Here is a 23418-nt window from a genome sequence, read left to right on the forward strand (position 1 = left end):
TGAACAGGACCAGGAATGACTCCCAATTTAGGTCAGTAAAGCTATAAGCCAATTATCACCTTTGTCCAATAAAACAAGTCAGTCACAGTTTAAAATGTCCTTTAAATGATCAAACACCCTTAAATTCTCTATGGGACAGTACAGCAATAAATAAACTCATAAGCAAAGTGTGGACAAGACTGGCAGCAACAGCTTACTGAGAGAAAATCCTCAATCAAGACAGATTTCTTGAAAGTAGTACGAGGGTTTTTTTTTTTTTTTAATTATACTTACCTAGGTGGATGTAGCATCAGTGTGATGCTGCATCTGTCCCCTGCCGGCTCTAAGACTGAGAACCGAGCGATCAAACACCACCGATTGCTCAGTTCTCAGAGCTCCCTGAGCAGAAAGCTGGTTACAGTCAGTCAGCCCGTGCTAACTGGAGAACTGGGCTGTGGAGGGGGTGGAAGCGGCAAGCTCAGGCTCTCAGTGGCTTGCTGAGAGGCTGAGCCAAGTGCAAATCGAGGCATGTGGGCGGATTCCGACCATGTGGTCGTGATCTTTCCAGAGCCTGGACCAGCTCTGACTTCAGCCCGCTGTCTGTTTTGCACTCCTGTGACCCGTTTTCAGCAAACTGCACTCCTGTGATCCACAGAAGTACAGCCAAACGAGCTTTGGCTATACTTCTCCTTTAACTTGTCTAATTGTTTGCCTTATCTAAAAACAGCCACCAACAGAAACAAAAGCAACTAGACTGGGAAGCCGTCAGCTCAGGTCTATAGTACCTTTTGTTCAAATGAAAAAAAATTGCACTAACTTGCCTATGCACAATACCAATTGTGGTTAGATGAACACACACGAAAACTGAATCATTGCACTGACCATAAAATCCTTTAAAATGGAAAAAAAAAAAAAAAAAAGAAGAAGGTGGTGTGGGGGGGGGGGGGGTTGATCCTCTTAAAGGCAGTAGCTGTGAGGTGGACATGCACCGCTTAAACCACATCCAAGTAATTAAAGGGAAAATATCCTTCTGGTGTGCACATCAGGCTGTACTACTACAACAGATCCACCAGAGTATTCCTGACAAGGCTGAATGTGAAGTTCTTCCTAGTTCAAAATCCCTTCCATCTCTCGCTGCAGTGCAGTTTCACGCCCAGATAGCAGATTTACACCACTGAATGGGTGTTGCTCGACTGCATTCTGAGACACCCGAGCCAGATGTTCTAGGATTATATTGGTAGACAGTATTCCTCCAGCGACCCTCAGGGATCCAAGTCCCCTGCACCAACAAATGTCTAGGAGTCCAACCAGTAAGGATCTTTCAAGAGATTGGAAAGGATTTCCAACTCCAGAGCTGGGATTCCTGAACCACCAGTCTAGAGACAACCTAATCTTTGGCAGCAGGCAACAAATAACTTTGTCCAGAGACTGAACTGATCAGTCCAAGATGATAGTATGTTGAGTTTTACAGGTCTGGCGTGAAACTACGCAAACAGGATTGCCTTGAAAGAGGCTCCCATCAACCACAGAACTCATGCAGAAATAAAAACAGTCATACTGGACTAAACAGTGAATCTTTTTCTTGAGAAAAACTCTGGGATGAGCTGTATCTAGAATAAGATCTAGATACCACAGGTAAGGAGTCCATTCCAACACGGTCTTCTGAAGGTTCAGGATCCAAAATTAACCTTTTTTTTTTTAAAATAAAAAGGTATGAACTGTCAATGCCATATTGTCAACACTTTTGCAGACTATGCCTTCAACAAGAGAGACCATCCAGATATTACACCTTGGGGATGCCCCTGGAGAATAGAGGCAAAAAAAAAAAAAAAAAAATTGTGAACAGTACATAGTACAGAAGACAGGCCGAGTAACAGAGCCACAAACTGGAAATGCTAGAGACCCAGAGCAAAGCAAAGAAATTGCTCATGTGCTGGAAAATTGTGGATATGAAAGTATGCATCCTTGATGTAAACAGAGGCAAGAAAGTCTCTATTGAAGGAGGCCCTAAACACACTTGATGCTTTTCTCATAGACGAGTTGATGGCTTAGGCTTCTTACCACCAGTGACATTCTTCATGAGGGTGTCCCAGATGCCTCCAAAAAGACGATGTTGCCTCAAAGGGCTTGTGAAGCAATTCGTTTTGCATGCATGCTTTGCAGCCCAGCATTTTAGCCAGAGTCCTCTGCATGTTCACGGACAGGATACCAATACTGGAAAGATCAGAAACTCCTACCAACACATACAAGCTGTAGCTTAGGGCTGCAATTGTGAGCTTCAAATGCTCCACCAACAGGGAATCAGTGTGAAGGTACAGTATACAGGATTCCCTTTTCAAAGCTCTAGTCCAGTCTTCCAGTGTTAAGACTAGCATTTCAGCCAGGGTGTACGCCAGAGAAAAACATTTATTGGATAGAGGGGAAAAGGATTAAAACACCTGTCAGTTTTCACTGCGGCCAGTGACTCCGTTAAGGAGATTCCGCCTCTCCATTTGTCCTGTTTACTATTATCATTGAAAGTGAAAAGAAAGAAAATCCCATATTGTAAGTTGTCCCCAGAAAAGTAATTGAGGAGAAATCTTCCAATGTTCTGTTGACCTGAGGGTTACCAAGGAATTGCCTTAAAGAGGTTGTAAACCCATGACACTTTTTTTGCTGCAACCTGAAAGAGAAACCCATAATGAGCTAGTATGCATCGCATACTAGCTCATTATGAAATACTTACCTAAGAACGAGTCCCCGCCGTGCCGCCCGCTCACCTGTATGACGGGCGACATGTCCAGTGGCCTGTCTTCCGGGATCGCGGCATCCGGCCATCTGATTGGCCGGAGCCGCAGTGACGTCACTCCCGCGCACGGGAGCCGACAGTCACGGCACGGGGCTCTGAAGAAATGGCACCAGCGGACGTTCCTTCAGAGCGCATGCGCCAGTGACGTCACTGGCTGCATGTAAGGTAAATATCTCCTAAATGGTACATGTTTAGGAGATATTTACAGTACCTATAGGTAAGCCTTATTATAGGCTTACCTATAGGTAAAAGTGTCAGAGGAGGGTTTACTTCCTCTTTAATTTACAGGGATTTCCTCACACTTCCTGTTTGGCTTTGGGACAGGGAGTGAAGGTAAACCTCCCCAATGGGACAAAGATGGCAAAAATAAACCTTACAGGGGTTAGAACCCTGTTACTTTATTGAATATAAAAAGGTTTTGCCTATACGTAGTTCTACTTTAAAAGGCTGGCACAGGTTCTAATGGACCTGGCGATTTAGGTTCCATATTGGCACTTATTGATGTTGATTGTTGTATGCATTTACTCACGGTTTACTTTATGTCATTCCTGAACAACTTATTTTACTGTATGTTTCATGCTCCATGCTTCTCCCCTAACTCTGTAAAACCCTTCTCTTTCAATAAAATAAGATTGAACTAAAAGGCTGGCACAACCTCCAAAGGGATCATCAGTGCTTTATAGGACCAGGAACTTCCAGATCCATTGTAGAATGGCCAACCTTTAGGAGACTCCTTAAACTTGTATAGGACTGTAGGACTGAATGTTAGGAGGTGTGAACAGATTATTAGGAGTCAGGACATTTAGGACAAGTAGCATATTGTAAAGGTTTTGTTAATTTTAGGAATTCTGAACCTAGACAGGTAGCAGCACCCACCGAAGGCAGAGGTTGGATCTTTCAGAATGAAAAATAGTGCACACTGGCAACAAGAACCAAAATGGTCTCTCCAATTTTGGGAATAATGGCAGCTGCCTAAGACTCCTCCATTAAGGATTTTTGAGACTCGTTGTCAAACAGCCTCTAAAGCCCCATACACATGGGCTGCATATTGGGCAAAATCAGCCGGTACAGTAGAAACTGGCTGACATTTACAGGTCCTTGATCGGATAAAAGCTGATCCCACGACTGACTTATTATAAATATGAAGGCTTTCTGGAAGTTAGAGGGGTTAAACCAGGCTGTTCAATATTTTGTTTTCTAGTGTGCAAATCATGTAGGCAGCCATATAGCCCAATAGTCTCTGAAAAGAAAAAAAAAAATATTTTATATACATCTCTTGCCAGTACTAAACCCATATCTTTTTAGCTGGGCCAGATGGCTAGATAATCGAGACGGGACACAAGATCTTACCATCCTCTTTGGATGAGAAGGTTTGGGATTATAGTTTCACTGGTAACTGGATCGTGCAAGTAGAAGCATGGGTACTAGGTAAGCAAACCAGGATTTGTATTTTCTGGTAACTATAGAATGTATTTTCCACTCAAGGCTCTTATAGCTTTAAAAAGGCATTAAGGTACATTTTTTGCAGGGAAAAAAAAAAGTGCATTTTTTTTCTTGCACATGAACCTGCAGAGCATTGCACCTACGATCAGTGGATCGCAAATGCAATGTTGGGCTCCAGTAGAAAGGTCTTCGGGCTTTCTGTTAGAAAGCTGGAGGATATGTCACTGGACTGTGAAGATGCTCATCAGCACCCTCACAGTCCATTGAGAACAACAAGCTGTCTGAATCAGTGGCAGACGGGACTTGGAAGATTCCTGTGAATGAATGAATGGACTGTGCAGGTGGAGCCATGAACAGCCGCACTGTTTTCAAATGTGGCTGCAGATGTGGGTAGAGGAACCCCTGGCCAGCTGTCATGGTTGGAATCAGGTTGCAGGGAGAGGTGCTGGAGCATTTTACACCCTGTAACATGCTGCAAAAGGTGAACTTATTCTTTTAACATTTCGCAACTATGTGGATGTAGGAGATGTATCTGAATTGTAGTGCCAATGTTAAAGACTGTCTCATAACATTTGTTGTGTGTTTTTCTTTGGTATAAACTGGTTAATAAATATCAAATTTGGTTTTACAGTTTGATAGGTTTGAAAACATCTTACAGAAATGATTATGTAAATAACATAAAATGTTGTAGGACCAGTGACTAAAGAAATAGAATGAAAAAGATGGAAAATACCAGCACAGGGCACCTTAACCATATTCTGCCATGGTATAAATCACATATCTTACCACAAGTGGACATATAGTAGCCAGCTGGTCATACAGGGATCGTGCTTCTGCAATGCTACATGCCTGAAAAGTGACCTAATGCATGGAAAAAGAATACAGAAGGATTAATGGAAATTAGGCAATACAAAGATGTCAGAGCATGTTTTAGCCATTATATGTGCAAGTGCGATATTACACACCTGGAGGCAGCAGTTGCCCATCCCAAAACCCATGGCATCCATGTAAATATGATCAGGCATTGCTGCTTTTGCATCATCACCAGTAGCATTTGGGAACTTTTCAATAAACGGAGAGGGGGTATTTTTGTCTTTAAAAACTGCACAGAACAGAATATAGAAGAGCTGTCAGATGATATCAATGCATAGCGTGTCCTGTAAATTACCAGATCCACTCACTTGGAACATTAATGGCCACTTTTTCCCCACGTCTGTGCCGAATATTTCTGGTCAAAGTACTGTTGGAGGGAAAAAAAAAAAAAGGTGACTCCTTTTTGTGTTGTGGTAGTGGTATGATCTAATTGGGTGTAAATAGTGTAACCTAGCTTATTTTGGGAAAGCATTTAATTAAAGAGGGGTTGTAAACCTTATAATTTTTTTATTATAAAAACTTAAATGAGTTAATACTTGCCTGTCAGCAAGTTTATACTGGCCTACTCTGTGCAATGGTATTGTACAGAGCGGCCCCATTCCTCCCCTCTTGGGGTCCCCTGCTTGTGCTCTTGGTTCCTCCTCTTCTCCATGTGCCATCAAAGGAAGCCATTTCCTATAGCGGCACATGTGCAGCGCGCTCCGAGCCCTGCTGTGTATGTCCATAGACACAGTGCGGCTCAGCCCTGCCTCTGCTCTCAGAATTTGATTGACAGCAGCAGGAACCAATGGCTCAGACTGCTGCCTCCACCCTGTAAGTGAGGGGAGAGAGGAAAGAGCCACTGCAGACGGGCACTTTGCTTCATTGAGTTAGGACTCATGTAAAGTATTTAGGGGGTGAGGGAGTGATACAAATACTGAAACATTTTTTACCTTAAAGCAGGGAAATTTAGTACCAATTTAAAACCACTGAAGCTTTTGATTAACTCATTGAAGGATGTGGCACAGTTAACCACCAAAATGCTTCTACACAGGTGAAAGACAGTCATGTTCTACTATTGGAAAACTTTTTACAACATGTTTACAGAACATATCCAATTCATATTACAGTTCACTTAAAAAAAAAAATAAAAATGATAAATGCACATTTTTTTTTGCAGGTAAAAAAAATATGCATTTATTATTTTGGGTTTTGATGCAGGAGCCTGGAAAACACTGCACCAGCGATCAACAGATCACTGATGCCATGCATGTCTCCTGCACACTGGCAGTGTATCCACTTACCCATACATCCCATATGAATAAGCCGATATTCGCTGACAGGAAAACTCAATGAACTACCATGGCACTCCACAGCAGTGGTTCATTGACAACTACAAGCTAAAGCCACTAAGGATGTAGGGGCTTTTAGTTCATTTAGACCCCGTTCAGACAGGGGCGACGTGACTTGCTGGGGTGACCTGTGAAGTCGCGGTGCACGCTGTGCACCGCGACCTTTGCGCGACATGCACAGACTTCATATCATTTAAGTCAATGCAAGTCGCCTCCAGGTAGCTCCAAAGTAGTACAGGACCCTTTTTCCAAGTCGGAGCGACTTGTGTGAATCGCCTGTGCAAGTCGCCTGACAAGTCGCGCTAGTGTGAATGGGGACTTAGACACACAGAGCTGTGTGTCTGAATGACGAGGTCGGGTGGAACATGTAACATGTTCCCAAATGTGAACTTATCCTTTAAATGGAGAAGAAGATTTGCACAGAAGCACTGCAAGTTTACAAAGACTCTACTCAATTTTTCCAGCTACATAAACTCTGAATATCATGCTTAATATAAAGGAAGCTGCCTCTAAATACAGTATATTAGATTGTTAAAAAAAACACAAGCACACCTAAATCGTGGATGTTTGTTGATTGCTTCATCTGGAAAGAAAAGCGACTTAGATGCTCCCTTCTCCACTGGGGTGGGCGGAAATTCTGGCAATGTAAATCCAGGACATCCCAATCTACAAATACAAAAATCCTAGATGTTAACATTTCAGTAGTACAACGAAATAATTTGGAGGGAAATATGGCAGCTGGAATTGCCGACTAGTTGACGGTAAAAGTTTGATATGCAGATATCCGACACATACACCGATGAGCCATAATTTTATGACCACTGACAGGTTAAAGGAATAACACTGATCATCTTGTTACAATGGTATTTAAAAGTCAGTGGGATATATTAGACGAGTAAACATGTTACTGAAGTTTATCTGTGGAAAACTGAACAAAATGGGCATTGCAGTTTGTTGCGCATGGGGTAGCTTAGCCACAAACCAATTGGGGTGCCAATGCTGACATTGCATTGCATGGGGTGTGGCTTGGGATGGACAACACAGCCTCTGTTTCTGAAACCCTCCCACTGTCTTAAGTGTTATATGTAGTGCATAAACAAAAAGAGGATTTTTTTTTTTTTTGGAAGAGGCTTGTGCACCACATAGTAACAGGATTTGAATGTACTTCAACCACCTGCTTCCTAATCCTATCCTGACACTTAGCTCCTACATGTAAAAATCAACTTTTTGGGCTAGAAAATGACTTTGAACCCCCAAAAACATTATATATTTTTTATTAGCAGAGACCCTATAGAATAAAATGGTGTGTTGCAATGTTTTGTCACACGGTATTTGTGCAGCGGTTTTTAAAACGCAATTCTTTTAGAAGAAAAAAAAAAAAAAAAAAAAAACTTTCATGAATTAAAAAAACATAACAGTAAAGTTAGCCCATTTTTTTGTATAATGTGAAGGATGTTACACCAAGGAGAAATAGAACACGTCACGCTTTAAAATTGCGTCTGCCCGTGGAATAGTGGCAAACTATTGTGCTTAAAATTCTCCATAGGCGACGCTTTAAACGCCTTTACAGGTTACCAGTTTAGAGTTGCACAGGAGCTCTGGGGCTAGAATTCTTGCCCTTGCTCTGACGTTCACAACAATACCTCACACGTGTGGTGCAATCACAGTTTACATATGCGTGTGGAAATAATGTATGCATTTGCGCGTAAGCACGGTGGGATGTAATAACTTTATTGCCATCACAAGGGATGCACAACATCAATGGGCTGTGACAGGTCCTCTTTATGGAGAAATTTGGGGTCTATTAGACCGCAGATCTCTCCTCTGGCCCCCCATGCAGCTGATCAGGCTGAGATCAGCCCGATCGGCTGCTTCTCTGGCCGCTGGTGGCCAGGTAAAACAAATTGGGGGAACTGGAAGTGACGAATACTCAATCCCTCCTGGTTTCCAGGGTTACAGAGAGAGAGGAACGACGTCCGTTCCTCTTTCTTGGTACCAGGTAGCCATCGCCGCATCGATCCCAACCTCCGCGATGGGACTGGAAAGCCCGGGAGAGGAGGCGGGGGGGGGGGGGTAACCCCTTCCGCCACCCGCAGAAGTGATCGAATGGCTAATTAGCCACTCCTATCACTTCTGCTAAAAAGAATCGCTGGCTGCAAAAAATTATACCGGGATGATGCCTGTAGGTGCGGGCATCATCCCGGTATTAACACTGAACCCCAAGGATGTACAGGTACGTCCATTTATAGGGCGAAGTGGTTAAGCAGTCTCAGAGATAGTAACAACTCATTTAAAAGTCATGAGTGACCCCCTACTAGTCAGAAGTGACCAGAGTAAGGGTCTTCATCTTTGAAGGAAAGCACAAGAACATTCTAGATAGCTTATCCAAGAAATGGACACAGCATAACATGTGCTGTAAAACTTATATCAATTCCTAACAGACAAAAGCCCAGTTATAAAAGCCCCAACATACTGTATAAAATGCCCCAATGACTAGTGCCTTGAAAAAGTAGTCATATCTTTTCAAATTATCCACATTTTGTCATGCTACTACCAAAAACATAAATGTATTTTATTGGGATTTTAATGTAATAGACCAACAAAGTGGCACATAATTGTGAAGCGGAAGGGAAAGGATAAAGGTTTTCCAAATTTTGTACAAAAATATGTGGAACTAAAAAAAAAATTAAAAAAAAGTGTGGCGTGCATTTGTATTCAGCCCCCCAGTCAATACTTTGTAGAACCACCTTTTGCTGCAATTACAGCTGCAAGCATTTTGGGGCTGTCTCTACCAGCTTTGCACATCCAGAGTAAAAGGTTTGCCCATTCTTTGCAAAATAGCTCAAACTCGGTCAGATTGGATGGAGAGTGTCTGAGAACAGCAATTTTCAAGTACTTCCACAGATTCTCTATTGGATTTAGGTCTGGACTTTGACTGGGCCATTATAACATGAATATGCTTTGATCTAAACCATTCCATTGTAGCTCTGGCTGTATGTTTAGGGTCGTTGTCCTGCTGAAAGGTGAACCTCCACTCAGGTCTCAACTCTTTTTCAGACTAACAGGCTTTCTTCTAAGATTGTCCTGTATTTTGGAGGCATCCACCTTTCCATCAACTCTGACCAGCTTCCCTGTCACTGCTGAAAAAAGCATCCCCACATGATGCTGCCACCACCAGGTTTCACTGTGCGGGATGGTATCTGCAGCTGCTCCAGAGTTACCATGGCCCTCTTGGCTGCTTCTCTGATTATTGCTCTCCTTGCCTGGCCTGGCCGTTTGGGTGGACAGCCATGTCTTGGTAGGTTTGCAGTTGTGCCACACTCTTTCCCATTTTCGGATGATGGATTAAACAGTGCTCCATGAGATGTTCAAAGCTTAAGACATTTTTTTATTTAAACCTAACCCAGCTTTAAATATTTCTACAACTCTATCCCTGACCTGTCTGGTATGTTCCCTGGCCTTCATGATGCCGTTTGTTCACTAAGGCAGGCCATAGACGATTCGAATTTCGTTCGAAAATCGTAAATGGCAGTGTTATCGAACGATTTTCGTATCGTTAGTGTGGTATGTAAAACGTTCGATTTTCGTAAGACAGCAAAAATTCACATATCCAACATGTTGGTTTTTTTTTGCGAAAATCGGCCGAATTTCGTATCATTAGTGGGGGAGTTGTATGATTTCGCCTAACAAAAACACAGAACAGTAGGGAGTGTGTCCAGTAGAGATGTGGTTAAAAAGGCACAAAAAAATAGTGTTTTGTCGTACGATTTTCGGCTCACATTGATGGTACACTCAATGATGTGCACGAGTGCCGCTTTCGTTTATCGAACGATAAATCGTACGTAATTCGAATCGTCTATGGCCTGCCTAAGGTTCTCTAACAAATTTTCTGAGGGCTTCACAGAACAGCTGTATTTATACTGAGAAATAAATTACACACAGGTGGACTCTTCTAATTAGGGGACTTCTGAAGGCAATTGGTTCCACAAGATTTTAGTTAGGGGTGTCAGAATAAAGGGGGCCGAATACAAATGCACACCATGCTTTAGATATTTATTTGCAAAAATGTTGAGAACTATTTATCATTTTTCTTCCACTTCACAATTATGTGCCACTTTGTGTTGGTCTATCACATAAACCAAAATGTAAATGTATTTTATTGGGATTTTTAGATCTGTAGATACCTTGGAAAAGCAGTGACAGTGCAAATTGACTGGTTGTTTGGTAAAAGTGACGAGGCTTCCTGCCGACGTTTCCGCATATTGTCTTCCACGGTGTTAAACTCTGCCATTGTACCTCCATAAGGCTGTCCAGGTGTCCCCTCAATCATGTAACTGCCATACTCTGGTCTCCAGAGTGTTGGGTGACTATATGGGGAAGAAAAAAAAGCAAAAGTAGGAAAATAACTGCATTTCACACTACATATCAAAAGACAGGAAATCTAAATTTAAACAAAGACAGGCCAAAAGGGATAGCGTATTTTATACTGAAGTATCCACAATGCCCTACAACTAAATATATGATCATTTAAAAACTCCTCCATTCTTCTCTGCAAGAACAGAAAAGACACACACACACACACACACACACACACACACACACACACACACACACCATTTTAAACTTAGCTAAAGCCAAAGGTTTTTAATAGTTTAGTTTGATAGAGTGGGAAGGGATAGAACCTTGGTCAAGTTTTAGTCATGGTCTCTGTGCTCATTCCCGGTCTCTGTGCTCATTTCCCCTCCCCCCCACTTATTGAGAGAGCCGAGAAAGCTCTTCAAAATGGGGGAAAAAGTGCAACACATTTAGAGCTTATTCCAGTACAGATAACTTAAAAACATTACAACAGGTGACGTACTAAAACACAATACCAGACCAGTTGTCCAATTATGCTCATTTAACTTACCCTCCATATAAATGTGTAGAAGTACTCATCCCATACCATTTTATACATACCCACAATGTATTCATTGGTATATCCAGCAAAAATACACCAACACCAGCCAACAAAACTCCACACACCATGCATTTTGATTGACATTCAGGTTCTCACCTGAAATGCCCCTGAAGTCAAGTATGTGCAAGAGTTGCTTGGATTAATTGCTTGGATACATTGTTTGTTGGCTTTTGTAATTACAATGTAGGATTACTCTTTATGAATAAATTACTGTGAGGATAAGGTTCCAGGAAAATATGAAGAAGAATAACTGTCCACATTTTAGCAATGTTCATTATATAGAAGTCGCCAAAAATCCATGCAAGGAGATGCTTATGCGCTCACCACAACCAGTCACTTTAGAGCTTTAGACAATTTTTCTTTTTCACCAGCACCGGTTATTTTCCCTAACAGTTAAAGCTATCGAAAAAAAAAAAAAATATTTGCTAACAGACCACAATAACTCATGCCAAAGGAAAACTCTTTTTCAACCCTATAGACGTGTCTTTTTTCAGCCTAAGCAGAGGACACTCAGGATTAAAATTGGATAAGCTGAACCTCCAAAAGCAGGCAGTGTATATTCACTGAACCAACTGCGCTGTAGGAATGCTTTGTATTACATACATTTATACACACTATATTGTCAAAAGTTTTTACGTGCCTTTACATGCGCATGAACTATAATGGCATCCCAGTCTTAGTCCGTAGGGTTTAATATTGAGTTGGCCCACCTTTTGCAGCTATAACAGCTTCAACTCTTCTGGGAAGGCTGTCCACAAGGTTTAGGAGTGTGTCTATGGGAATGTTTGACCATTCTTCCAGAAGCGCATTTGTGAGGCCAGGCACTGATGTTGGACAAGAAGGCCTGGCCCACAGTCCCTTCTCCAATTCATGTCAAAGGTGTTCCATCGAGTTGAGGTCAGGTCTCTGCTCTGTGCAGGCCAGGCAATTTCCTCCACCCCAAACCCGCTCATCCAGGTCTTTATGGACCTTGCTTTGTGCACTGGTCTAAATTATTTGGTGGGGGGGGGGTTTGGGCTTGGCCCCTTCGTTGTACTGAAGGGAACTCTTAAGGCAGTGGTCCTTAACCCTGGCCTATAGGGCCCACTAACAGGCCAGGTTTGCAAGATAACTGAAATACATCCCAGGTGATATATTTTGCTGCTCAGTGATTGCAGTACTCTAGTCTGCATCTCCCCAAGGTAATACCTAAAATCTGGCCTGTTAGTGGGCCCTGTAGGCCAGGGTTGAGGACCACTGTCTTAAGGCATCAGCATACCAAGACATTATGGATAATTTCATGCTCCCAACTTTGTGGGAACAGTTTGGGCATGGCTCCTTCCTGTTCCAACATAACTGCACAAAGCAAGGTCCATAAAAGACGTAAATGAGTGAGGTTGGGGTGTCGGAATTTGAATGGCCTGCGCGGAATCCTGACCCCAACCCGATAGCACCTTTGGAATGAATTAGAGCAGAGACTGGGAGCCAGGCCTTCTCGTCCAACATCAGTGCCTGACCTCCCATATGCGCTTCTTTTGTGTACTTTTCTAACAGGACAATAATCCAAAACACACATCTAAAGGCCACCATTGCATTTCTGAAGAACAGGGTGCAAGTGATTAGGTGGCCAAGTACATCTCCTGATCTGAACATCCAGGCTCTAAAAGAAGTTCCTGAAGAATAAAAAAAAAAAAAAAAAAAAAAAAAAAAAAAAAAGGAGGAGGATAGCCGGTACAATATGTCACCAACTTGTTCATAACATGCCTAAAAGACTTCGTGCTATCCTTAACCTAGGAGGTCATACAATATACTAGAGGTAGTAGTTTTTTTCCCCATTGTTGGCTGTTTTAATTTTTGCATCAGCTAGTTTGAGTAAAACTGAAGATTTTGTAATCAAAGTTATATTACCCTTACTTTCATGAAATGGAGCGAGACAAGATGTTTTTTTTTCTAAAAAAAAGTGTACTCATTTTTGCTCAGCACCATATCTATCCATCTCAGGCTGGGCCTGATAGACTATCCATGGCACAGTGACCTGCATATACGCTATGTAGATTTGTGCGCTGAAACTTGCACACAATTCCCCTCCAATAAACCAAGGTCCCTCAGAGGAAGAATGAAAGGTGGAAGTAGCTTCTTACGGTACAGTTACCCTCTGGAAAGGGTCTTTACAGGCACTTATCAGAGAGTCTGACAAATGTGCAGATTTGCACATGGTTAAACCAGGCAGAGATCTGCAGCTACAGGGTGCAGAAACTGCAATAGATTGCAATTGCTAAATTTCCAGTTTCTGGTGCACAGGTCATAAAGTGTGCATTGCATGTGCAAAAAAAAAAAAAAAAATTGTTGGAAAAATGAGAAGCATCTGCTGCACACTGGGGAGACCAACCACTTCTCACAATATGCACTTCCTCTGGGCAGTAATCCTAACATCACTCAATATACCCAACAAGAAAAAGGAAAAAAAAAAACACTGAGAGTTTAAAGTGTTTTATGAACAGGTCTCCCTTTTCATACGGCCATTTGTCTTCAGGATCTCTCATTATTACTTTATACAACGCTATTTCAGCACAGCAGGCAGTGAGCAGGCTACTGTGTCTTATTCCTGTGTCTAAGTTTAAGCTACTGAGCTCTGTAAACAAGCTCTTTTCACCATTGCAAGGATTGCTTTGGAAAATACACTGCTCAAAAAAATTAAAAGGAACACCTTTCTAATCAGAGTGTAACATCGAGTCAATTAAACTCCTGGGATAATAATCTGGTCAGTTAAGTAGCAGAGGGGGTTGTCAATCAGTATCAGCTGCTTTGGTGTTACATTAAACAGGTGGGCAACGAGGAGACCACTTCCAAAACAGGAATGGTTTTACAGGTGAAGGCCACTGAAATTTTTACCTACTCATCTTTTCTGTTTTTCACTAGTTTTGCATTTGGCTAAGGTCAGCATCACTACTGGTAGCATGAGACGATACCTGGACCCTATAGAGGTTGCACAGGGAGTCCAATACCTCCAGAAAGGCACATCAATATGTGTCATTGCCGGAAGGTTTGCGGTGTTTCCCCAGCACAGTTTTAAGAGCATGGAGGAGATTCCAGGAAACAGGCAGTTACTCTAGGAGAGCTGGACAGGGCCGTAGAAGGTCCTTAACCCAGCAACAGGACCGGTATCTGCTCCTTTGTGCAAGGAGGAACAGGATGAGCACTGCCAGAGCCCTACAAAGTGACATCCAGCAAGGCCACTGGTGTGAATGTCTGACCCAAAAATCAGAAAAACAGACTTAATGAGGGTGGCCTGAGGGCTTGACGTCCTTCAGTGGGCCCTGTGCTCACTGCCCAGCACTGCGGAGCTCAATTGGCATTTGCCATTGAACACCAGAATTGGAAAGTCTGCCACCCTGTGCTTTTCACAGATGAGAGCAGGTTCACCCTGAGCATGTAACAGACGTGAAAGGGTTTGGAGAAGCCATCAAGAACATTATGCTGCCTGTAACATCATTCAGCATGACCGGTTTGGTGGTGGGTCAGTGATGGCATATCCATGGAGGGACGCACAAACCTCTACAGCCTAGACAATGGCACCCTGACTGCCATTCGGTATTGGGATGAACTCTGTGGACCCACAAGGTCAGACCCTGAGCTTGTGCAGTGGGTCCTGGGTTCCTCCTGGTGAATGACAATGCCTGGCCTCATATGGCAAGAGTATTAAGCCAGTTCCTGGGAGGATGAAGGAATTGATCTCATTGAACGGCCCCCACGCTCACCTGACCTAAATCCAATAGCACACTTCTGGGACATTATGTTTCGGTCCATCCAACACCATCAGGTTGCATCTCATTCTGTTCAGCTCAGTAATGCCCTGGTCCAGATCTGGGAGGAAATACCACAGGACACCATCCGTTGTCTCATTAGGAGCATGCCCCGATGTGGTCAGGCATGCAGACAAGTATGTGGGGGCCATACAAACAACCGAGTACCATTTTGATTTGCTGCAATGAAATTTCAGCAAATGGACTAGCCCGCTACATTATTTTTACACTTTGATTTTCAGGGTGTCTTTGAATTTAGCCCTCTGTAAGTTGATAATTTTCATTCTCTACCTTATAGGTAGAGGTGCAGCAAATAAAAATTTTGGTGCTGAATCCAAAAATGTGTTTTTTCCCCCTTTTGAATATATAAAATTGTATTATATTCGACTTTACTTAATATCATGAAAACGCATCAATAATGCACCAGTGTTTAAAGTTTTCAATGTGGTTTTTGAGTCACATGGGAAAAAAAAAAAAAAAACCCACACACACACACACACACACACACACACACACACACACACACACACACACTAAAATCACAGCACCATTGTGTATTTTCTGTGCCATTATCGGCCCTTTTGTCTCCATTTGCAAAATACTGAAAACACCATTTTTGGCCGCCAAAATTTTGGTGCATCTCCACCTATATAGTCAGTCATTGACAACATTTTAAGATTTAGCAACTAAAATAAATTACAAAATCAGTGGTCTAGCAGCTAGGGACACCAAGTGCAGGGTAACTTGTTACCATACACAAAACATTCTAATCCAAGAGATCGGGCACCTACTTTGGGTTTATTTTTTCACCTCTGTCTTGAAGGGTTTCAAGCATGTTCTCGCCTTCGAGTACTAACTGAACCTTTTGATTTTCATGATCAAAGGCAATCAACATGTACTCCACCTGGAGAAAAACAATAAAATAAATAAAATACTTAATTAGATCAGGTTTTAAACCAAAAAAGTCCTGTAAAATATACACGTATACACTTTATATTAATACTGTGGTGCGTCTGTCAGCCTTTTCAAATGCATGCATGTGGTTAATTACATTAGAAATCGCAAACTGATTTTTATTATTTCTAAAAACTAGGTTATACCACTGTGTTTCATACTGAATATTCCTAGATATACCTGATCTAATAGGACTTAACCCAAAATGTCCCTACTATAATAAGCACACATACTAGCATAGCCCAGTTAAGCCTTTCAACCCAAGACTAATAATTTGAGGCGCAACAGACTGACCACCACCTTCACCACCAAGACCACAAGCTTTAGGTCATGCTTGCAGGCTCCTGATTTCTCCAGTTTCTAACTCGGTTCAGTATTTTTTTTTTTTTCCTCTAAAAAAACACACACTACATTACAACATTCAGAAAGTACTCTGGTGGGAATAAAACATAAAACAATAGATTAATACCCGCGCTGTGATGAATAAATATTAGTGATTTTTAAACAATTGTAAATATATATATCTATCCTGAAGCTGCTGCTCACCAAGTAAAAGACCGGGAAAAGCTGAACAACATATAAAGGCAGCGCTAGCAGGTAAAATCTATAAATACGTGCTAAATGATTAACATTAATATAATATGATAAAAATAGTACTAAAAATTGAGTGTATATAATTCAGTGAATACATAATTCATAAATCCATAAAATGCAACAGTGAAAATCAAAAATTCATAAAACAAATATAATCTCCAAAAATAAAGTGCATCCAGTGTCCAAAAATGTAAAAAATATTAAAGTGCAAGATATATTTAAGGTGCAGTCCAAACTTATATTCTTCCAAAGAAGTTTATGTGCCAAAAAGTGCTCAAAATCCAAATAAAGTGCCCAAGTGCTCTTCAAAGAAAATCCCCCTATGGGGATGCACTCACCGAACTTAGGATGTAAATGAGCCTTGAATAGGTGTGGTACTCCGTTTAGAAAGTAAGAGCAGCCCCACGGAGACTTAAGGTTTCCCTTGCCCGGATGGATGGATGGCTGCAATCCTTTACTATGGGCTCCTTACTACCTCCTCTCCACTCTCTCCCCAATGGTGTACTCCGAAGAAAGGAGAGAAGCCAGACATCGTGAAGCCCGTAATTTGTTTATTTAAAAATATTAGAAAATAGAGGTACTCACAAACGGAAAATGTAATTAAGCATGGATTGGCATATACAGCGAAGTCCTTCTCTTCCGTGTCCGCTGCCGGCGTGCGGTTCACGGTGGTTCGCAGGAAATGACGCTGTAGCGTGCCGCTGCCCGGAAGTGCGTCGACGTGTTTCGCCCGCCTTGTGGGCGTTATCAAAGACCACTGTATTCACTGAATTATATACACTCAATTTTTAGTACTATTTTTATCATATTATATTAATGTTAATCATTTAGCACGTATTTATAGATTTTACCTGCTAGCGCTGCCTTTATATGTTGTTCAGGGAATAAAACATAGTATTAAAGGAAACCGTTCCAAAGCTCCATTTTTATACATTGATATCTCCTTTAGTGCTAACAGGTAGAAGATGTAATCCAATATGCTGAACACTTGTGCAATAATCTCATCGCTAATCTATACCACTTCATGTAATCTCAGCTAAAAGTATACTGTGAACAAATCAAAAAATGTGTAATGGCACACTTCTAAAATAATCCTCCTTGGCCATCTTATGCCTACCTGTCTCCAATCCAGCAAGAGATCTCTGACTGGATAAAACAACCACTTGCCATATCCTCTGGGTCAGGCCTGAGCCGATCTGTACTTGGACAGGTGGGTAAGGGCTTGTTTAGACAGCCTTCTAATAGAACATCTAGACCCTACCTGTACTGGACTTCACTCAGCATCAAAACCTGTCAAAGATCTCCAATTTGGTTATCAACTGTTGTAACTAAAGTATATCTAAACCCAAAGAATAAAAAAAGTTTATTATATAGCGGCTCACTTCCTTAGATGGTGCAGCAGCACAAATATATATTTATTAATTTTTCTTGTTCTAAACAAACACACACTGCACTTTATTAGGTGCACATGTTCAATTGCTTGGCAAATCAAATTGCTAATTAGCCAATCATATGGCAGCAACTCAATGCATATTAGGCATCTAGACATGTGGTGAAGACAACTTGCTGAAGTTAATTACATAGTAGTTGAGGTTGAATAAAGACAATAGTCCATTCAGTCCACATTGTATGGCCTCGTCTCCTCTTACACTCCTTGCGACTGAATCGTTTTTTTCTATGCTCAGATCACCGTTGAGGTATTTGTAAATCGCCATCATGTCACCTCTCAGGCTTCTCTTCTCCAGGGAGAATAAATCAAGCACTTGTAAGCGCTCTTCATAATTAAGGTCTTCCAATCCCCTAATTAGTTTAGTTGCCCTTCTTTGGACTCTTTCCAGTTCCAACACATCCCTTCTGAGGAATGACGACCAGAACTGGACAGAATACTCCAGATGTGGTCGGACCAAGGTTTTATAAAGTGGTAGGATTATAGTTTTATCTCTTGAATATATCCCCTTTTTTTATGCATGTTAATATTCTGCCGGCTTTGGCAGCTGCAGCTTGACATTGCATGCTATTACTTAGTCTACCTTCTACCAAGACTCCCAGATCTTTCTCCATATTGGATTCCCCAAGAGGTTCCCCCAAAGCGTATTTTGCATTTATGTCTTTAGCCCCCAAGTGCAACACCTTACACTTCTCCACATTAAACCTCATTTGCCATGTAGTTGCCCACTCTGTTATTTTGTTCAGGTCATTCTGTAAGATTTCTACATCATGATGTGAAGTTGAAACCGAGCATCAGAATGGGGAGGTTTGGGAATGGGATTTTCACAGACAACCATCTCTAGGGCTCACAGCGTATGGTGTGAAAGAGGAAATATCCAGTGAGCGGCAGTTGTGTGGAGGAAAATGCATTGTTGATGTCAGAGGAGAATGGGCAGACTGGTTTGAATTGATAGAAAGGAAAAAGTAACTCAAAAGAACTTGTTACAACTAAGGTATGCAGATTACCATCTCTGAATGTACAACACATCAAACTTTGAAGCAGATGGGCTACAGCAGCAGACGACCACACCGGGTGCCACTCCTGTTAGCCAACAGGAAAAACTGACTGCAACAATTCGCACAGGCTCACCAAAACTGGACAATAGAAGATTGGAAAAATGTTGCTGCGCCATTCAGATGGTAGGGTCACAATTTGCCATAAACAACATGAAAAGCATGGATCCATCCTGCCTTGTATCAATGATTCAGGCTGGTGGTGGTATAATGGTGTGGAAGATATTTTCTTGGCACACTTTGGGCCCCTTAGTATGAATTGGTCAACAATACTCAGGTAGGCCATGGAGTTTAAATGATGCTCATGTCCATCCCTTTATGACTACATTGTACCCATCTTCTGATGGCTCCTTCCAGCAGGATAATGCACCATGTCACAAAGCTCAAACTGATTTCTTGAGCCTGACAATGGGTTTGCTGTACTCCAGTCACAAGATCTCAATCCAAAAGAGCACCTTTGGGATGTGGTGAATGTGAGATTCGCATCATGGGTGTGCAGCCGACAAATCTGCAGCAATTGCATGATGCTATCATGTAAATATTGACCAAAATCTCTGAGGAATGTTTCCAACACCTGGTTGAATCTATGCCACCAAGAATGAAGGCAGTTCTGAAAGCCAAAAAAGGAGGGTCCAAAAAAAGGGATTTTTAATACAGAAATGTTGGCTTACTGAAAAGTAGGTCCATGTACAGTAAAGTATGCACCCAATACTTGGTTGGGGCTTCATTGGCACAAATTACTGCATCACTGCAGCATGGCATGGAGGCGATCAGCCTGTGGCACTGCTGAGGTGTTATGGAAACCCAGGTTTCTTTGATAGTGGCTTTCAGCTCATCTGTATTGTTGGGTCTGATGTATCATCTTCCTCTTGACAAAACCCCACAGATTCTCTATGGGGTTTAGGTCAGGAAAGTTTGCTGGCCAATCAAGCACAGTAATATCATGATCATTAAACCAGCTATTGGTACTTTTGGCAGTATAATTGAAAAATGAACACAAGGGCGCACTGGTCTAGTGCATTATCCGCTACAAAGGTTTTATTGAATAAACGGTAAAAAAAAATACTCAAACGAGTTCTTGGTACATGCATATCAAATTAATATATTGCCGTCAGCATCAGAACTGAAAGATGTACCGTCCTATACAGCTTGAAAAGGCTTACGCGTTTCAAGGCTTAGCCTCTTCCTCAGAGCCTTTTGGCAGTGTGGGCAGATGCCAAGTCCTGCTGGAAAAATAAATTAGCATCTTCAAAAAGCTGGTCAGCAGAGGGAAGCATGAAGTGCTCTAGAATTTCCTGGTAGAGGACTGTGCTGACTTTGGACTTGATAAAACACAGTGGACCAAAACCAGCAAATGACATGGCTCCCCAAATCAACACCGACTATGCAAATGTTTGGGATCTTGATTTCCAATTGAAATTCAGAGTCTGGAGGAAGAGTGGAGAGGCACAGAATCAAAGTTGCATTAGGTCCAGTGTGAAGTTTCCTCAGTTAGTGATGATTTGGAGAGCCATGCCATCTGCTGGTGTTGCTCCACTGTTTTATCAAGTCCAAAAGTAAGTGCAGCCCCCTAGCAGGAAATTCTAGGAACACCTCATGCTTCCCTCTGCTGATCAGCTTTATAGAGATGCTGATTTCATTTTCCAGTGGGACTTGGCACCTGCCCACACTGTCAAAAATACCAATACCTGGTTTAACCACTTAAGCCCCGGAGGATTTGGCTGCTAAAGGACCAGGGGTTTTTTTGCGATTTTTTACTGCGTGACTTTAACGGACAATTGCGCGGTCGTGCGACGCTGTACCTAAACGAATTTGACGTCCTTTTTTTCCCACAAACAGAGCTTTCTTTTGGTGGTATTTGATCACCTGTGCGATTTTTTGATCACGCGCTATAAACAAAAAAAAGAGCGTAAATTTTGCAAAAATAACAATATTTTTCACATTTTTTTATATGAAATTCCCCAAAAAAAAAAAAAGTAAAAATCAAAATTTAACATTTTTCGGCCAATTTGTTTTATGCTACCTATGTTTGGTTAAAAAAAAAAAAAAAAGCGTATTTTGATTGGTTTGCGCAAAAGTTATCGCGTTTACTAACAAAGGGAAAGATTTTTGTCATTTTTGGTGGTTTTTTTTTAACGCGTAATGGCGGCGATCTGCGATTTTTTTTTTCGGTACTGCGACATTGCGGCGGACAGATCGGACCCTTGACTGACATTTTTGACACTTTTGGGGGTACCAGTGACATTACTGCAGTAATCAGTGCTATATATATGCACTGTTACTGCAAAAATGACACTGGCAGGGAAGGGGTTAACTTTATTGGACAGGGAGGGGTTAAGTGTGTCCTAGGGGCGTGATTCTAACTGTGTAGGGACATTCCTATTGGTGTAAAAGCAAAGATCAACCGTTCTACATAGAACGGACAGATCTTCACTTTTACACAGGGAGAACTGACAGGCAGCTTGTTTACACAAGCTGCTCTGTCTTTCTCCCTTCACAGGAGCGATCGCAGTGTGACTGGCGGACATCGAGTCCGCCGGTCACACGCACTGACTTGTCTGTGAACGAGCCGCGGCGGGCGGGCGCGCGCCCGCGATAGGCTCGCAAGTCAGTGACAGGCGAGTGACGTACCGATACGTCACTCTGCCTGGCCGGGGCTGACCGCCGCAGTATATAGTCGTGCGGCGGTCGGCAACCGGTTAAAGGATGACATCTTATCACTGTGTTTGATTGGCCAGTAAACTCGACTGCCCTAAGCCCCATAAAATAATCTGTGGGGGGGGTATTGTCAAGAGGAAGACGAGTCACCAGATCCAACAATGCAGACAAGCTGAAGGCCGCCATCAAAGCAACCTGGGTTTCCATACCACCTCAGCAACATCACAGGTTGGTTGCCTCCATGACACGCTGCATTGATGCAAAAATAGTGCAGACTATTCTGTACATGGACATACTTTTCAGTAAGCCAACATTATTGTAAAAAAAAAAAAAAAAAAATAATAATTTTTTTATAAATTGGTCTCATGTAATATTCTAATTTGATATACTGAATTTTGGGTTTTCACTAGCTGTAAGGCATAATCAAAATTAAAAGAAATGCTTGAAAAATATAACTCAATGTGCCATGAATCGCTCTCTCTACACACACATATATACACACACACACACACACACACACACACACACACACACACACAAACTGGATTTTTGTCTTACCGTAAAATCCTTCTCAAGTTCATTGATTGACGCAGTTTGTTTTTCATAACAGTAGGGTTATACTTCCCCCTACAGGAGACACTAGGACACTAGGCAGAGAAAAAGTTCTGGCTATGCCTATGGGCAGTCCAGGGGGGGTATACCCTCTCTCCCTGCTATATGTCGTCAGTTTTGTATCAAAGAAGTGTCAGAGAAAATAATACCAACCCAACTCAAAATAGAGGGGCGGGTACTGCGTCCGTCAATGAACTTCAGAGAAAATAATTTCACGGTAAGACAAAAATCCAATTTTCTTTATCGTTCATTGACGCACCCACCTGAAAAAAACCATAAAACACCCTCAAGGGAGACTAAGAAACCCCCTAAAACAGCAGCTTGCAAAACTTTGCGGCCAAAAGAGGCATCTGCAGATGCCAGGACATCTACCTTATAAAATTTTGTGAAGGTATGAACAGATGACCGGGTAGCCGCATTGCAAACCTGAACCACAGATGCCTGATGGGGAAAAGCCCAGGAAGCACTAAGCGCCAGAGTAGAGTGCGCTTTAACAGGGAAAGGTGGAACCTGACCCTTAATTGAATAAGCCTGCACCACCGTGTGTCTGATCGATCTGGAAAAAAATTCACAGCAGATGCAGGCAGTCCTTTCTTTGGTCCATCCCTGTGTACAAAGAGCGAATCTGACTTTAGAAAAGACTCAGTAGTCGCCAAGTACACCCTGATTGCCCGAACCACATCCAAAGTATGCAGTGCAAATTCCTTAGGCTGAGGACACAAGGAGGGTAGCACAATAACCTCATTTAAGTGGAAACTACCTTCGGAAGGAAGGATGGATCCGGACGGACGAAGCACCACTTTATCCCTGTGAACCACCAGATAGGGAGAACGACAGGACAATGCCACCAGTTCCGACACCATGCACGCACAAGTAATAGCCACCAAAAAAAAGCCACCTTCTGGTATAACGCAAGCAGGGGAATCGCACAAATATTTTCAAAGG

General features: G+C 42.1%; 1 protein-coding gene across 1 annotated transcript in view; it reads right to left on the reverse strand.

Annotated features, from left to right (window-relative positions):
• The window catches only part of GCLC (glutamate-cysteine ligase catalytic subunit), a 77298-nt gene that overhangs the window by 20815 nt on the left and 33065 nt on the right, over nucleotides 1-23418 (reverse strand). The window contains exons 2-7 of the mRNA XM_082251325.1: nucleotides 15945-16057; nucleotides 10599-10781; nucleotides 6967-7080; nucleotides 5392-5450; nucleotides 5176-5312; nucleotides 4997-5071 (exon numbers count right to left, since the gene is read on the reverse strand). Of these exons, the coding sequence (XP_082107451.1) occupies nucleotides 4997-5071; nucleotides 5176-5312; nucleotides 5392-5450; nucleotides 6967-7080; nucleotides 10599-10781; nucleotides 15945-16057 (681 nt within the window). The remainder of the gene's footprint in view (nucleotides 1-4996; nucleotides 5072-5175; nucleotides 5313-5391; nucleotides 5451-6966; nucleotides 7081-10598; nucleotides 10782-15944; nucleotides 16058-23418) is intronic.

Source organism: Pelophylax lessonae (assembly GCF_965119305.1).
Source record: "Pelophylax lessonae genome assembly, chromosome: 3".
In the NCBI taxonomy this organism is placed as follows: Eukaryota; Metazoa; Chordata; class Amphibia; order Anura; family Ranidae; genus Pelophylax; species Pelophylax lessonae.